At 42.0% G+C, this 18188-nt stretch overlaps 2 protein-coding genes across 2 annotated transcripts; both read left to right on the top strand.

Annotated features, from left to right (window-relative positions):
* The first annotated feature begins 7650 nt into the window (after positions 1-7650).
* LOC108027011 (toll-like receptor Tollo) lies at positions 7651-10651 on the top strand. The gene is made up of 2 exons (XM_017098209.1): positions 7651-8357; positions 8410-10651. Exons 1-2 carry the CDS (start codon positions 7651-7653, stop codon positions 10649-10651), a joined length of 2949 nt encoding a protein of 982 aa, XP_016953698.1.
* Positions 10652-10949: 298 nt separating this feature from the next.
* On the top strand, positions 10950-12014 carry LOC108027012 (uncharacterized). Its single transcript, XM_017098210.2, has 3 exons — positions 10950-11154; positions 11548-11588; positions 11646-12014. Exons 1-3 carry the CDS (start codon positions 10950-10952, stop codon positions 11946-11948), a joined length of 549 nt encoding a protein of 182 aa, XP_016953699.2. The 3' UTR covers positions 11949-12014.
* The last annotated feature ends 6174 nt before the right edge of the window (positions 12015-18188 follow it).

The following is an 18188-nucleotide window of genomic DNA, read 5'->3' as shown; positions in this document are numbered from 1 at the left end:
TTTGCTGCCGTCTCGATTTTTGCGTACATTTCACTGACCAAAACACAAAGAGACAAACACACACGCATTACGCATACGCCGCGTCAGCCTAATTGACAAGGGTTGAAAATGCGGCGGCAGCACAACTTTTTTGCTGAAATATGTCAAATGTCATGTTTAAAAGGGGACAAACTTTTTCCTAGTTTCGGTTTAACCCTTTCCGTGTCCGCGCCAAATGGCATAAAAGTGTTCCAGTGTCCGAGGACTTAAAACTTGTGCGGCAGCGGTCTCCCACCACACATTAAACTCATTGAAAATCTCGGACGGAGAGTGCAAATTCTTGACACCCGTTCACCTGTCTGCACTTCGCTGATGGCTTTTTTCAGTCTGCCCGGGCAGCGATGTTTTTACCCTAATGACAATTATGGTCTTGCGATGAAAATGAATCAAAATGCAGTGAGGGGGCGGGGCGAACCAAGGAAAAAAGTCCAAATCGCATACGCAACTTGAGCAACTTGCAGGAAGCCCAGAGGTAAACAATATTTTTCAGTTCATTGAACGGAATAAGCTTGTTTCCGATAAGGAGAGCCAGCCAGCGAGCAAAAACCCTGGCTAACACATAAACTCCGATCCGTGTGAGCTGGCTGCTGGCTGCTGGACATGGTCCGTGGTCCTGGTCGTCCTGGCCCACAGACATTGTTGTCCCTGTCTGGCTGTCTATTGGCCTGTCTTACATTGCGTTCTGTGTTCGCCCCGACCAGCGTGCAACATGCCACAACAACTGGCAAGAGCAGTTCGAGCAGCCTCGCCGAGCTGAGAATTTCTCAGTGCCAATAAGTAGCCAACAGGCCATGCAGGACGAGTGGAGGTGGGGCAGCCGGGGGGGAAATTAAAGCTTTGATATCGAATTCTAGTTGCAGTCTCGCATTTGTAGTTCGTACTTTGTACTTCGAGCGGGCTTCTGTAATTTTATCTCGCTTTTAGTTTGGGTTCAACTGACAGTTGTCAGGGAGCTGAGCTTGGGAGTCACTTCTCACCTTCGATTGGAAAATCTACGCATGAAATAGTTGGGACCGCTTTGCGATATTCGTTAGGTCGGTGAGCAATAAACGCATTGGGTGATATTATACAGTTTTCTATTTGGAATTTCAGTTGGTAGCAATACAATCGTATTTCGGTGAAATTAAGCTCACTTGCCTTTAAGTTCCAACGTGCTTGGGCTATAATTTTCAACAGCTGCCATAAAATTCCAGCGAGTTATGCAATCTGCGAAACTAACGCTCACTAACCAGCGAAACAAATCAGGTTGTCGCACACCTGTGTCCTTTCCCCTTCGCTCCGCCCTCCCCTCTCGCTGGCTCCAGTTTGAGCTCCTCAAATAAGCAAATCACGTGCTTTTTGTCAGCTCAACTATGGCAAAAACCCCAAAAAACACGCACACTCTACAACTAAAATTAATATGTGTTCGCGGATGGTGAGAGCAATAAAACTTTGCGAGCACATTGGGCTTATCACTGCCAGGTGATTAAAAAATAGATATTTAGAACATTGATATTAATAAATGTTTTACAAGAAAAAGACCAATTTACACCAGTTTAGTGAATAAGCTTTTAATGCAATTTGTTGTTGAATTGTGGCGTTACTTACACACCACTGTTGGGATAGTGCAAAAGATGGTTATTTGAGGGAATGGAACATGTCAGTGGATAAGCCCGCAATCCGCTGGCTTCACAATGCTCGTAAGTAATAGCCGAGTGTGGCAACTGCTGCGGATACTTAACGCGAACAGATGATGTTGTATGGATGAAATCCGCGCTGTAAACTGGAGGCACTCCGTCCGCCGGCGTGTTGAAAGTAACTGATACGACACGTTGTGGGTCTTGCAAATTTATCAGTTTAATAATGGTCGAGCAGGAGCAGCAGATTGCCCTTTTAAGTTACTTTTTCGGGGCGAAAGCGGGCCCTGGTCGCCTGCACGTCCAACTTCAGATGTCCAGCAGAGTAAGCAACATTTGAAATTCGACTAAAAGCATACAAAAAGAGGGGCATCGAGGGATGGGACGAGAGCTCGGGCTGCAGGCGGGGCGGAAATGTTGCGTTGCACATGTGACAAGTTTTTGTGTGTGATGTTGTCGTCGAAAGCGGCAAAAACAGCTCAGCTGGTTTGAGTTTAGTTCAGTTGAGTTTCCAGTTAAGGTGAACTGCCATTTTACAGTTTGTATATCAAACCGGCACAGCAAAGGGTTGGGGCTGGCAAAGGGACTGAGGACGAAGGACGAAGGTGCTCAGACCCGTAACAAAAAAGTGCATTGCATACTGCGCGGGGTCACGGCTTCAAATCGTCGCCGTCACACAAAACCAAGCGAACTTTTTTCACACAGCACACAGGGAGAAATATTTAAAGAAATCTGAGGTCTACCTCATTAAATCCTTAAAAAAATAACAGGTTGATTCATAAGTAATTGTAAGTTAGAGAACCCCTAAGTAATGACTTAGTAGTACATTAAAGAAAGATCAACAAATATTGTTAGGCTTATTTTTATATTAAATTTTTTTTTTATTTTAAAATGGTTGATTAGGAGGTTTTGTTTATAATGCGTAAGACATTAAAGGCTATGTGTTAAATAATACGATGACAATAAGTATGATGATGAAATATGTTGGTAAAAAAGTTATTTGGAGAGGTAATTAAATAGGTATTCACATTAAAAGAAAATCACGAATTAACCAGGACTTGCCAAATAAAATACCTAATAACTCATTAAAAAGGTTTACTTTTTTCGAGTGCATCCGAGCGCGCTTTCTTTATTATTTTTTTTGGTCAGCGTCAAGGCAACTTCCAAAATGCATTTCACTGCGGCTTTCATTTTCGTGCTTGTTGGACACGCCCACAATGCCACACTGGTCCTGCCGCCCCCGAAAACCGAATTCTCCCAACGCCTTTCCCCGCCACAGCTCGCGCTGGTTATAAATTTAAGCCCTGCGTGGTTTTTTTTGGGGGCTCCTCTCCCGTTCCCATTCCCGTGTTCTGTTTGTTCTTACAACACCCCCAATGGAATTTTGAGCTGCAGCCCCGTTCAATTCCCACATGTCCTCGTTGTGTCGCTCCTGGGTCAAACGTGTGCACTCGGTTCAGTTGGGGTTTAAACGGTTAAGTGCTGGCTAAATTGTTTCATTCTTTCCTTGCTTACCTTTGGCCCAACCGGTTTTTGTTTCCCCACCCGAGTCCCCTTCTCACTCGCATTCCATTCCCAGTCCCAGTCCCGATCCCTTTTGTATCTTTTGTTCAAAGCCATCCGTCCGACGTGCGTGTCTAAGGTTAAATTGCACATGTTGCCATGCGTTTTTCCTGCTGCCTCTGATGGTTTTGTACTTTCGGGCTTAACCTCAAGGTGTTAAGCTGACGCCGAGCTGCCATTTTTTGCAGTCTTCCTCCACCGACTCTATTGATTCTGAAAGATGGCAGCACAGTGTGCGTAATTGGCAAATGATGTAGTCCATCTGGCCGAGATGGGATAAAAAAGCATTGGAATCTTCGAAGAAAGCTGGCCTTGCCAAAAATGAGAATATCTAGTTTCCGCATTACATTACGATTGTAGTTGGAACTTTCTGACAATACTGTAATGAAAATAGTCCTTAACGCCAACTTAACATGCTTATCATTTGTTGACATTGCAAATTAATAGAAAAATTCCAAAATATTTGTTTGCTGGCTGAGTTTTAAAGTTACTTACCCCTTCAAAGCGGGGATACTTCTGGACCCTTTGTGTGGCACGATTGACTTTTAAATTTGTTGATTGCGAAACCTGTTTGATTTTCTAGACTCAATTAAACTGGCGAAACGCAATAGCACTGTTCGAAAAGCACTGGGTGGGTGCTGAATAAAAAAGCATACGCAGCGTTGACAATAGATCGGCGTCCCTTGCCCGCGGCTCCTTGAACAATGCACGGCATCAAAGCGCCAAATACAACGCGATATTGCAGGAATATATAGGATGGGGAAAGTCCAGCTGGATGTTGATGAAGCAGCCAAGGGCGCAGGGAACTCGGCTCATAACCGAACCATTGTGGATTTAAGCTCAGCGGCATAATACTCAAACGCACCGAAACAGTGCCTTTGAATCCGCTTCCAGCTTGGCCATTCCTATTGCAATCGTTGCTACGAAGCACCACCAGCCGAACTGTGATGATACGCACACTGCTGGGGGGATTTCCCAATAGCTGGCAGTTTCTGAAAAATTATTTTCATTTTTCATGCCTCGGCTAGGCTTTGAACAGCCAACCAAACGGAGATGGCAGGGCAGATTGTATCCACACTTTTCACTGCAGCAGATTTTAGAGAGGATTGGGTCCTGAAACAGATTCGCCTTTGCTGGGTTAAAAGCGGACACCGTTCTTAAAGCAAAGCGACACTCGTTGCTCTTTGAATGTGTCCATAATTTTAATTACCTATTTCGTTCCCCAGGGCAGACCCTTCCAGCGACATCGTTTTGACAAATTAATTTCCGTTTTTATTTAATTATACATCGGTTGGTTGGGTTTGATTTTAATACGTGAATCGGAAAGCGATCGATTTATCGTTGTGCAGGAAGGGTCTGATTGGCCTGACTCCAAGCGTAAGAAGTAGGAAACGGGAAATTGTTCGTTAAAGACATTCCACTGAAAGAGGACTTTTTTAGGGCTGAAATGTCCTTGGGAATTTAATAATAATGAAAAGTAATTCAAGTTGGTCAGTAATACTTAGTCGATTCATTCATATATTACATTTTAAGTGGTTCTTTCAAATGCATCTGAAAATAATGAGTTACTGAGTTATGAGATTGTGAAGTAAAACGTAAGACCTTTTGTAAGAAATTCAAATCCAATTGCAATTGATATATTTTCTTCTGTAATAGAAATGAATATAATTTAGTAATCTGCACAACCTACGTTCCAACCCTGTTGAATGAACATACTTTGTTCCTGCGTCAAGGTTGTACTCATCACCGTTGTCATTATCACCCTGTTCATCAAGCAGAACGTTACAAGTAAATCTGTGAAATTAAAACGAAACGTCAACCAAAGTGCGTGAAGCCAGACGGACAGAAAGAGGTTGGTTTTGCGTCTGTTACTGGGCTTGCCGCCGCCGCAAAATCCCTACCCTTCCAGTGGATGATATCCGTCAGGACTCCACTTGTACATAAATATATGTGGCACACACCAGCCGTACATAAAATATAAATGCGAGCCATATCCTGTAATGCCACCGACTCATGTAATATGTCTGGGATTTATCCGTAAGGCATACGCATGGTATTGACACCAAAAACCGAATTACATTAGCCTGCCGGGCAGCACAAAGGGTTAAATTCACGTGTTAATTTGATTAATGCGATGCCGTTTTTCTTTTTACATTAAAACAAAAAGAAAGGCCATAAAACAGTGATTGTGCTTCATATGTAGTCATACTTTTGCCAGTTTACCTTTATTAGAAGCGACAGCCAAGTAGGCGGGACCGAAAGTGCCCACCACCATTTATTTGATTTCATGTTATTTCCCTCTACATTTTTCCTCCGATTTTTCATGGTGAGTTGCAAAATCTACTGCGACAATTTCGAGCTCATTAAAAATTTTCAACTGAAATATTCCGCCGGAAGCCGAGTCTCTGTGTGTATCCACCCTCGACGGAGCACGTCTGCCGTTTGTGCTTATTTGTTGGCGCAGATACAGTGCTCCAGGTAAGTTAGGCACCCTTTGGCGTTAAAAAAGGTTCGGATAACGACCCACAATCATTTGATGGGAGTTGGGAAGTTAAACCTTACTGCACTCGAAATTAACTAACAGCAATAAATACTTTTGGCCTCCACTGTTGGCAGCCACATGTGCTGGCTTGTTTCGTATTTTAGTTTTCCGCATTTGTGGAAATTAAACTACAGAATTACACACGGATATATTTAATTAGATGACATACCCCTATAATGTTTTATTTAGCTCGGAACCTCCAACCCCCAAGCCCCCAGAACCTGCTCTTTTTGCAACGTGATTTGTGTTCGAGTCACATCCGTGCAGGTGAAAATTAAGCTGCCGCATTTAAATGTGGTGGGCTGAATAACATTCGCGGCAAGTCCTGGGGTCATCGACTAAAGCCAAATGCACGACGTATCTGACAAGGGGTAAATGGGTATTATTAATATAATTTACAACTCTTATTATTCTTAAATAATTTATGCATTATTGGAAGCAGTGGATGCCTCCCAAGGACCGATATTTTTGTAAACTATTATTTACTAAGCGAATGTCGCCGTCGACGACTTTCCAGCTCGAGTGCCCGGTCTCATTTCCGGAGCGCTCAAGAGAATGTACTTTTTGTCTCGCCTCGTGCCACATCATTACCACTTTTATTGCCATCCTGTGTGTCTGCGTGTTTCCTGTATCGACGGATCAAACGATATATCTATGACACACAAAAGCCCCGTACACACATATACGTGGGCCCCACCTCTGCCGATTCAACAGCTCAGTTTTCCCCGAAAATATTTCTAAGAACTATTGCCTGGCTGGGTTGTATTCACTTTTTCCCATACGAATCTCACAATCGGTCGCCATCTTAGTTGCTTGGCTTTTTGTCTGCGCTTCATTTCACTCCTTTGTTAACATGATTCGATTTTTATTGCAGCTGCCGAAGGATTTGCTTCATTTACCCCGGTTGCCCTCGCACCCACCTCCGCCAGACGCAGGAAAATGCTGTCGTCTTCATTTGGCTGGCAACTTAATTCATTTGATGCATTATTTAAATTGCAGTACCAGCAAAAGACCCACAGGGCCTACACTCATTTGATTTGTTCGTGTAAGCTTATTGGTTTCTGTAGATCTTCCAAGGTGAGGCAAGGGCTAGTGGTGTTAATTAAAAAAAATTTCGATCATATCTCAAGTACTTTATCAAAAGTGGGTAATGCCAAGGAATTTATGTGGTTTAAATGGTGGTTACTCTAATACTCTTGCCCTTTTCTATCCTCTTTCCAGACTTATCAGGCAAAGGAATCGGGTAAAATAAGTGGCTTTACGCGTATTTCTCATATCTTTTCCTCACGATGTTATACACTTGGTTTAATGCACTTTTATTTTGAAGTAGTCCCCAACACTCTAAAAAGCTTTGACATATCAAATTGGGAATGTTTTTATAAATCACACACTTATCAATTTGGTTAAGGCTTTATTACTTTTTATGTAACAAAATATTTACTTATGGCAGACCTGCGACTTATCGCTCTTGGGTTACGATTTAAAAATAGTACAACAAACTGGAGCATTATAGAGACTTCTGTACATTTTTGTGTTATGGGATTTTTAATATGCCGATTTTCAATTCCTGGCTAAGCCGTTTTAGTGAATTCTTTTAAATACAAAATAAAACCAACAAGTATTTAAAAAAAAAACAACAAGAAATTTTCAATATTTGTATGTCTTTTAAAAACATTATGTAAAAAATTGTTTAGGACCGGGTAATTCGCAGTCGAGTTAACATATTTTATGCTTTTTTTTTTTTAATAATAATGGAAGTTTTGGGACCCATTAAATTTTAAATTGAGTGCAATATTTTAAAGCTCTGATGTGGCAATCTCAGTTTAAATCCAACTTTCGTCGTTTCTGCATCGAGAAATGGTTGCATGTAGAATTATTATTGTTTTAATAATGATACACATAATTCTTGTTCTCCCACATCCGTCTAACCGGAGAAAGCTCTTGCAAACAATTCCTGACGACTATTGTAAATGGTATTGTAATGCCACCTGCATCGACACAATTAGTCAAAAGACTTGCGACAACGAAGATATTAATTTTATTCTTACCAACGCATATCAATTGATTCTGAATGACGGATATTTAGAAGTTAAGTGGAGCAGTGCCGATCCAAATATCACTGACCTCACCCCAATCAACAAAGAAAGCAATGTGAAGTTAAAAGAATTAATAGTGTCAGATTCTAATCCTGGAATACGTGGAGTGGATTACCTCCGACAGCTTGGTGTTGAGAAAGTATCTCGCTTCGAAAAGCAACTGAGCTCCTTTAAAGCATTAGAAAGAAATGTTCATTACCGGCACGGACCGAAATCCCTAATAATAAAAGTAAGCAATTTGGCACGAATGGATGAAATAATCGACTACATGAAGCCGACAATGGATAATATAAATGAGATTGCAATTAACGCAAACGACGAAACTGAAAATCAAGATCTAATAATTGAAGATGGGTTTTTTAAAGGAATGTCAAGAGTAACTTCACTAACACTAACAGGATTTAAATTGGTTAACTTTTCCACTAAGACTTTTGCCCTGTTGGTTAATTTACAAAAGCTAGTGCTCTCCAACTGTACAATCAATAATTTCATGTTTTTAAGGTGCGTAATCAATTAATTAGTATATAATAATTAAATAATTACTCACTTTCAGCACCCTTCAGAATAGACTGGAGCATTTGGTACTTGATTTAAACGACGAGGTGGATATAAAATATTTCTTACACTTTCCCAGGCTTAAATTGATCAAAGTCAGAAAGTATGTACCACATGAAAACTTCACCGGCTTAATATGCACACAAGATACTTGCAATTTTACTCGTGGTATTAATGGCCTTAAATGCCCCGAAATTTGCGATTGCAAGTATTATTACAATGATTTGGAACTGTCTATAAACTGCAGCAATAGATTTCTCTTTGAAATTCCTCCCCTACCTATTCCCATTATCGGAGGAGTGAAATTATTGTTCTCCAATAATTCCCTACGTCAATTACCAAACATATCTTTAGATGGATATAATATGGTAGAAAAACTTGATGTTTCCTGGAACATGTTGTCCAGCTTGAGTATTCATAATCTCCCAAAAAAATTAGACTACCTTGACATTAGCTTTAACGACATAAATGAAATGAACAGAGAAATAATTAATTTTATACAGAATGTAGCCATATTCAAACAGACAGGCAATTATTGGACTGTCCACTGTAATGACGAGCTCTTATTGCAATTGATTAAACATCTGAAATCTATCATACGGATGCCAGAGCGTGAGCTTCGACCTATATTTATAAAGTTGTCGCCCGACTCACCTGAAGGGTTTATTAAGTATTTAGGGCAGCACTTTCTTAGGCTTGGTGAAATAAAGCAAAAGTACTTCCTAATCCATGAAGATCAGTTGGTGCCAAGTATGACTCAAAAAATTGACGACATGAAAAAAATTATGAGCATCTATAAGTATATGGAATGGTTGCACATGAAATTACCATTTGTTAACAAGGAACATGATCCCTTTTATCATCATCATATGACAGCAGCCTGTCCCTATAAATGTGATTGCTGTTACAACCGCACTACCAAAAGTAATAAAATCGACTGCAGAAACAGATTTCTCTACTACTTTCCAAGTATGGTCCCTTCAAATCATTCACTGATACAAAATCAGAACAAATCAACCCCGTTAGAACTGCACTTATCAAGTAATAATATTTCCAAAGTAACCATCGATGAGCTCCCAAAGAATCTTAGATATTTGGACCTACGCAACAATAGTTTGGAGGCCCTTGATAATGATGTGATTGATTATCTAAAACGGTACAAAAAACGAATGGAAATTAAGTTGTCAGGGAATCCATGGAATTGCGACTGTAAATCAAGATCAATCCTCTCTTTTCTGAGGGATCACGAACCGCTTGAATACAAGCTTACTCTGAACCGTTGCAATATATCTCGAGCGGATTGTCCCAATGAGTGCGTTTGTTGCTGGGATAACTCGACCTGGTCGTCCTTTATAGTTGATTGCAGAGGAGAAGGACTCCTAAACATCCCCGTTCTGAGCCACAAAGTAACCTATGTAGACTTGCGGAACAACAATATAACGGAACTGACCCCAAAAAACTTCAATTTCCTCGGGAAAAGGTCGCCAGCCTCTCCGCTACAGCTTTTCTTGCGTGACAATCCTTTGTCTTGTTCTTGCCAGGATTTGGAAAACATAAACTTCATGAAAAGTATATCCTCGAACATTATCGATTTTACAGAGATAAACTGCAGCAGTGGGGAGAAACTGGTTTCTGTAGAGCAGGATATTATATGCCCTTCTGCTTTCGCCTACTATGTGGCTCTTGCGATTTCCCTAGCAGCCGTTGTCATTGCCATTAACTTTATGATATGCTTCAGACAGCCACTACTGATGTGGTTCTACGAACACGATGTGTGTCTGAGTCTGGCCGCCAGAAGAGAACTCGATGAGACCAAGAAGTTCGATGCCTTCCTGGCCTTCACCCACAAGGACGAGGCACTGGTGGAGGAGTTCGTGGACAAGTTGGAACGGGGCAGGCCCAGGTTCCGACTCTGTTTCTACCTGCGGGACTGGCTGGCGGGCGAATCCATTCCCGATTGCATCGGCAAGTCCGTCAGGGACTCGCGGCGGATCATCATCCTGATGACCGACAACTTCATGCGGTCCACCTGGGGCCGACTGGAGTTCCGGCTCGCCCTTCATGCCACCTCAAAGGATCGCTGCAAGCGCCTGATCGTCGTCCTTTATCCTGATGTTCAGAACTTCGATAGCCTGGACAGCGAGCTGAGGGCCTACATGGTGTTTAACACCTACCTGGAGAGGAGTCACCCGAACTTCTGGAACAAGCTGATCTACTCGATGCCTCATACAAAGATTTGATTGAATGCTATCAGCTTTTGAAAATATAAATACAAATTAATATTTAAGGTGTTTGTTTCATTGAAATATGGGTATCTTAAATCAAAGGTTTGAGATATTTCCCTATGTTACTTCGTAATCTTTTAAAGGTTGAAGAATGGCTACAAGATACATCAAAACCCAGCCCAAGGATTCGAAACCTGCCGGCGATTTAGTGATCTACCAATCAACTTACATATAACGTACAAGCTCTCCCCCAGAGTTCCCAAAGAAACAAGACTAAATTGCTGTCTCCCACAGTTTAATTTTCGAGATTCACATGGCAGCCTCAAGTAACCCCATGGTCTTCCCGGTCATCAGCAACAAGGACCGCAACCGCAAAAACTGCTGGTGCCGCCGCAGCAAGGTCCACATCCTCCGCAAGGACCACAGCAGGGGCCACACCCACCGCAACACGGGTCACATCCACCGCAACAAGGGCCACATCCACCACAGCAGGGGCCCTGAAAAACATGAATATTCAAGTAAATCAATTAAAAGACCTTATGACCGATATACGTACCCCTACTAAGACGTAATTTGGGTTGACGTACATGTACATGATTTTGTTTTTCTAAGTACTTTTACAACCGGAATCCAGAAGAAACTTGAAACCACCGAAAATTTAGGTGCTCACTTTCGAATATGTAATGGAGAACTGAGTAATTTTAGATACAGGCGCTCGAAAGTACTCTTGACAGCAGTCACTCGGAGTTTCATGGCCAACGTGATCTCTCAGAGCTAAAAGTGATCTACCGAATAATATTTTCGAATCTAGTTAGCTGTGGAACATTTATTTCAGTTGTCAAATTCAAGTCCCAGTGTGAAATTCAGTATTCCATCATTCTTGTTTAACCTTTCGGCCGGGTAACACCAAAATTTGTTGGTTGTCTTAAGTTATTTCTTTGTTCGGTTTAGAGTAAGTAATAGACTCGAAAGATTTAATAAAAAAAGGTTATCTAAGAACTTGCCTTAGAACTTTACGGACCAATCATGTGTTGTGGACCCCTCGGATTCTGTGGACCCTGTAGCCCTTGCGGCGGTCCCTGCGGACCTTGTGGACCCTGCGGCCCTTGCGGATCTTGCTGTGGACCCTGTGGATCTTGCTGTGGGCCTTGTGGCCCATGTTGCGGACCCTGTGGGCCTTGCTGTGGACCCTGTGGGCCTTGCTGTGGACCTTGTGAACCTTGCTGCGGACCTTGTGGGCCTTTCTGCGGATGCTGAACATCCACAACCCTGTGAAATACCAAGTCCCAATAAACCACAAAAAATAGCTTAAGACTGTACGCAGAGCAAACTCTTCTCTTTGCGTGAACCAAGTCAATAAAAAATGGAGTGAATTGTATTAGGATCATTTTTTGTAATAGCAATGGTCCTTGCGAACTTAAAGCACAATACAATAAATATTATTAATATTAATATTAATATACGTAAAAAACCTGATGATCTGTCTCAAAAGTATTTCAACCAACTGGACAGATATTGTATTCTACTTGTTTCAAAGTGGGATTCTTGTTGTTCCCAAGCAAAGGAATAGTAGATGAATGCAAGAAGTTAAGAGATGAAAATATTTTGTTAAAAACCAAAAACACTCCCAAACAAAAAAACTTCTGCAGTTAAAAATTATCCCTGGTCACATTCCCGTAACAGTCTCAGAGCATCGATCGTTAACCACCTGAAAAGGTGTCATATACTGTCCAGAACTTAATGGAATTAAAACCGAAAAAAATCTGAAGAACTTAAAATTTTAAAAAATAATCGAGCTTAAAAAAATAACGAAGGTTATACTATGCAAGCTTAATTATAATTACTTTTTCGCGACAAAATTTACCAGAATTAGTCTACGTTGGTTACGAACTTGTTAAGGTACGCACTTACATTCCACCGATAATGTGTTGCTTTAACTGCCTGCGAATCGGGCATCCATCCATCCATCTTTCAGCCCACCTCAATCTCGAGCTGGGAGAGTCATGTACCAACAACTTAAGTTGCATCGACTGCACAAAACGAAAATACGAGGAAATCCAAGCAATCAAAGCCATCAAAAAAGTAAACAACCGCGAAGCATCAACGAAGGTTTTCTCTACGGTGGCTACGGTCTAAATAATATGACCCTTTCAATACTGCAATGGAATACGAAAGTCTATTTAAACCACTACAAGCAACTCCAACTCCTGATAAAAAAAATACCACAAAATATACGTCTACAAGAAACCAACCGTATACCCTTTAGAAACTTTCCCAACCCAATCAGTTACGCTATATATAACCTTATCTCTGCTGGCAATGTTTTTGCAGGCCTTGCTTTGCTAATACACAACTCAATTTAACACACCTTCTACAAGATTTTGACTTTCTCTGCTCTAGAATCCACTCCAAGTATACCTTCAAAATAAACTGCTCCCATAACAACCTTGAAGATGTATGCAGGGTTCTCTTTTTAGAAAAGATAACGCTGACTTAAATAGTATGATGATATGCTTTATTCACATTCGACTTGTTAACTTAGGTTTTACAAAATACACGTGTGCTATAGAACTGTCCTTTGCGAGATTCTGGCAGCGAGAGAGTACGGCGGTGCGTTGCCACTTTTCACTCACGTTGCAACTGGGTATCGAATACAAATTAGGAATATCGAGTACAGAAAGGGAAAGATATTAGATCAGTAGGTGAGACCGCTTCTAGTGGTCCTTGTCTCTCCAGTACCGCATCCCACAATCGGCCCTCCTGACGCAGGATTCGTCCCGAATGCCTTCATGTACTCTGCGACGGTTGATGACTTATACGGCCCATCACCTTCTCCTACCCTTTCAACTTCGTATCTTCCATGGTTTCCTACTTTGACTACTTTATACGGCCCTAGGTACTTTCCTTTCAATTTCAAACCAGTACCATACTGGGTGCGTTCAATAGCCACCAAATCGTTTAACTCGAACTTCTTTTCTACCTTTCTTTTTGCATCAAAAGCTTTCTTGTTTTCCGCTTGGATACTCTGAATGTTCTCCCTTGCTTCCATCCTCAGTTTGTCGCGATCCTCATCTAACTCTGTAATCAAACAATCCTGTATCAATGACCTGAGCTGGACATCTCCTGAGATACGCATATCTAATCCTGTTAGCAGTTTGAATGGTGAAACTTTCGTACTCCTTGTCTCAGTGTTGTTTATGATCTGCTGTACCTTGCCTACATGCTTATACCAGCACCCTGGGCTTTCAAGGCTTAGTTTTGAGAGCATAAGAACAACTATTTTATGCATGCGTTCTACTTGTCCGTTTCCCCTTGGTACGCCTGTTGCTATCAGCAAATGTTGGATCTTCTCCCTATCGCAGTACTCCTTGAACAGGTGGGATGTGAATGCAGCTCCACGATCTGAAACTATCCTAAGCGGATTTCCAAAGCAAACAGCCTGGCGCTCCAAGCAAGTCACTACTTCTTCAACCCCTGTACTTCGTGTAGGATACAACCATACGTACTTGGAAAAGGATTCTACAATTACGAAAATGTGATTATATCGTTTTTTGGTTAACTCCATCGGACCAACATGATCTACATGGTATGTGACGAGCGGCTTGTCTTCTTTGTCTATTGGTGTAAGGAACCCTTCTTGCCTACCAGCCTTCGCATTCACAACGATGCACTCTACGCAACTATCGACCACTCGAGCTACTTTATCTTTAAGCTTCGGAATATAATACGACTTCTCAATCAAATCCTGAGATTTCTTGGATGAGAAATGTCCTTGCTTGTAACCGTTCTGGATGATTTCAGTTTCCATGAGTGAAGGCACTACTAGCAACTCTTTGTTAGGATTCTTGAACAGAACTTCGTTCACTATGTAGAAGTCTTCATAGCCTTTGGTCTCAACGACACTTCTGAGCACCTTCATCCAATCATCTAAAAGCTGTGCTTCCCGCAAACGATGAAACAAACTATCAGTCAACGTATAACATGACACCCTACTCAGCGCATCGACATGTCTCATCCTAGCACCTGACCTTTGTTCTATTTCGTAGTCGAAATCTTGTAGGTACATCGCCCATCTAGACACTCTGAGCGGAATCTCCTTCTTCTTCATGGGCATGGCAAAAGCATTACAGTCTTTAATAATTTTAAACTTCTTCCCTTCACTTCCAGTTCATAGGAATGATACTTTTCCTCACATGGCTTGGTTTTACGGCTCATATAGAAAACTGGATGCCACAAGTTATCACAGGGATCTCGTTGAAGCAAAACGGCTCCAAATCCGAAATTATATGCATCGGTATGAATTTCTGTGTCAAGCGAATGATTATAGAGCTTCAGAACTGGTCCACTGATTAACGCTTCTTTTAGCTTTTTAAATGCTGCTAATTGCTGGTCTTGAAACTCGAACCTCACCTCCTTGCGCAACATGTCGGACAACGGCTTGGCAATTACGGCGTATCCCTCCACAAACCTACGGAAATACGACTTCAAACCTAGGAATCTTTGGACTCCATTCTTGTCGCGCGGAATCGGAAAATCAGCAACTGCTTGAGTTTTCTCATTACCTGGCTTGATGGTACCGTTTTCAACGACATAGCCTAAGAAGTTAACTTTGCTCTTCAACACCTGACATTTACTCAAATTTATGCGCAAGCCATTTCCTTGTGCCACTTCCAAAACTCGCTTTAACTTCTGCACGCCCTCATCGATACTCTTGCTCGAAATTATCACATCGTCCATGTATACAACTGCATCCTCGTTCTTAATCGAATCCCGCATAACCGCCATGATAAACCTGGTAAACACTGCTGGAGAGTTTGTTATACCGAAGGGTACAAACAGGAACTCATACTGACCACTCTGATTTACGAACGATGTGTACTTTTGGGATTCTGGCGAAACAGGCACGTGAAAAAAGCCATCAGTCAAATCTAGAGTTGTAAAAACTTTTCCACCCTGTAGCTCTTCGATCACACAGTCCATTTGAGCTGTTGGGAAGTTATCTCGGACAATCTTTTCATTTAATTTTCTATAATCGCAACACAAGCGCTTTTTCCCGTTCTTCTTATTTACAAGCACCACTGGCGAAGCAAACTCGGATGTACTAGGCTTGATTATCCCTTCCTCTAGCCATTCTTGAACCTGGTCATCGACAATTTTCTGATCGCAATAAGCTAATCATCTCGGATGTTGGAAAACAGGCAACTCGTCTGTCAACAAGATCTGCATCTCGACTGGGGAAGTGAGATTTCTTCCTGGCTTGTAATTATCGATCAATGACTCCACTTCAGAAGCTACATCATGAGTCAAATGCTCCAAATCTACTGCCGAGACTGTCTTAGAGTCTTTCATGCTGATCATGTACAGACTTTCGAATTCACTAATTAGCTGCATGCAAGTACTTTGCCCTGCCTGGCTATCGTCTGATCCTGTCGTTGGTCTTTGCTGAACATTTCGAACTGTTGGCGAAAATATAGTGCCAGTCTTGGTTACCATCATGTCAACACTGTTTAAGATTGTTGTGCCTAAGATTGCGTCAAACTTCATATCGTCATCTGGTATGACATGAAACTCGACCGACATGTCGATTCCATCGATTACGACGTTTGTAATGAAGCTTCCGAATGTTAGCACCTGACTTTCACCGATACCTGTCAAAACTCTCTGACGACCCATCGGACTGCCAACTCCAACGCCTAGCTTCAAGAACACACGCCTACGCAACAAACACAGTTCAGCACCTGTGTCCACAAGTCCTTTGAATTCTGAATTCCTGCAAATCACAGATTTCATTTCCAAGCTCGAAGAAAGGATTACGCGATGGTTGTGAAACGACTTTATCGTCCTGGACGACATTGGTTGGTCTCTCTGTTTTGACCTGTACTTCTGCTTTACACATTTGATCACATCACATTTGATCACATTTGAAACATTTCTCCTTCACGGGACCGAATCTTGTTTTGTGTCGTGCACAGCCTTGCTACCCTGCGAACCATACTTGTTTACTGGTTTGGATAATCCACGTGATTTTTGATATGCGTCGATGTGGAACTTAAGATCCTTGAGATTTCTGGCCTGGTAAAGCATTGCCTAATTTGATCTAGCATCTGGGATACCCTCAACGAAATACTCGATCAAACTGTCTTCCTCCAAACAAATGGGCTTTGCAATTTCCATAAGTGCATAAAGGAACTCATGTAAGGATTCACCCTTATGCTGCTGTCGTTTCCCCAACCTGCGATGAACTTCTGCTGAGGATAACTTGATTCCGAACTCCTCCACCAGAACCGATTTCAAGCTTGCCCAGTCTTTGATATTCCTCTGGCTACGCACAAACATCTTTGCTGCTCCACTAAGCAACTGTTTTGCATACACAAACAACTGTAAAGGGTTCCACTCAACTGTAGCTGCACAATCTTCCAACTCTCCCATCCATTGGTTTATATTTGGGGAACTCGACCCAGAAAACTGCGAAACACTGCCCTCTACATCTTTCAACGTGAACCATGATCTACTCTGCCTTTCATTTCCTAGTCCTTGATGCCAACCTGCTGCGTTTGTCCGCTTTATAGTGGTTTCTGCGGACGTTACTGATCGACCATCCTCACCATTATCCTCCGTTTCCGACTCACCATCGTTATTTAGACCGTAGTAGGTCAACAACCTCTCTTGCAATTCCGCTTTCAATCCAGTCGTACCCAATTGCAACTCCGACAACTTCCGACGCAACTCTTCAACTCGCAGTGCCAAGATCTCGCTTCTCCCCATTTTACAACTTGTCATGTAGATTATTAAGATTTAACAATGTTTTCTTAAGTTTAGTATCAAAAGCAAATTGTAAATAGATTAACCACCCTGTCTCTGGAACTGCTTGATTCCAATGTTACCCCACTACTTTACAAACGACTTGAAATTAACTTTCCGGCAACACTCCGCCAAAAGTTCAGCCACTCGCTCAATGATGTCGCTTTTGTTCGTCGTCGTCTTTCCTTCCCACGCTTCCCGCTTTTGCAGCGTCACACATACAATGAAGACTTCCAAGCTCACCTGGAACTTTCTGGATGCTTTCGTCTGCTGCCAAGATCTGTGCTCCAGCCTTCCGCTTGCAGCTTGATCGCTGTATCTTCACTGCTTCCAGCCCGTGTCTGCTGCTTCTTCTATGTCCCCCGCCACGATCCGCTGACTCGTAGTCCTTCCAGCACTGCGTCCGCTAGTTCTCCAAGTTCTTGCCTTTGCAAAAGCGACCACATTCCAGCCAAATTGCTTATGACAATTTGAAGATATCTAGCCGATTTGCTCGATTTCACCAGCTCTCCGCTTACGCACTCCACGTGCTTTTGCCAAGATGAAAGTTCTGTCAAATGGTAGGCTATATCCCGGTTGAGCCCCCAAAAATGGCAGGGTCCTCTTTTTAGAAAAGATAACGCTGACTTAAATAGTATGATGATATGCTTTATTCACATTCGACTTGTTAACTTAGGTTTTACAAAATACACGTGTGCTATAGAACTGTCCTTTGCGAGATTCTGGCAGCGAGAGAGAACGGCGGTGCGTT

The sequence above is a fragment of the Drosophila biarmipes genome, chromosome 3R (assembly GCF_025231255.1).
Source record: "Drosophila biarmipes strain raj3 chromosome 3R, RU_DBia_V1.1, whole genome shotgun sequence".
Classification (NCBI taxonomy): Eukaryota; Metazoa; Arthropoda; class Insecta; order Diptera; family Drosophilidae; genus Drosophila; species Drosophila biarmipes.
This window is presented reverse-complemented; position numbering and strand designations above follow the sequence as displayed.

What these genes read in the sequence shown, in the direction of transcription:
- LOC108027011 (XM_017098209.1), top strand. Translation starts at nt 7,651, where the DNA reads ATGATACACATAATTCTTGTTCTCCCACATCCGTCTAACCGGAGAAAG. An exon ending in AATAATTTCATGTTTTTAAG is followed by an intron (nt 8,358 to 8,409) that starts GTGCGTAATCAA and finishes ACTCACTTTCAG; the next exon opens with CACCCTTCAGAATAGACTGG.
- LOC108027012 (XM_017098210.2), top strand. Translation starts at nt 10,950, where the DNA reads ATGGCAGCCTCAAGTAACCCCATGGTCTTCCCGGTCATCAGCAACAAG. An exon ending in TGAAAAACATGAATATTCAA is followed by an intron (nt 11,155 to 11,547) that starts GTAAATCAATTA and finishes GGTAACACCAAA; the next exon opens with ATTTGTTGGTTGTCTTAAGT. An exon ending in ATTTCTTTGTTCGGTTTAGA is followed by an intron (nt 11,589 to 11,645) that starts GTAAGTAATAGA and finishes AACTTGCCTTAG; the next exon opens with AACTTTACGGACCAATCATG.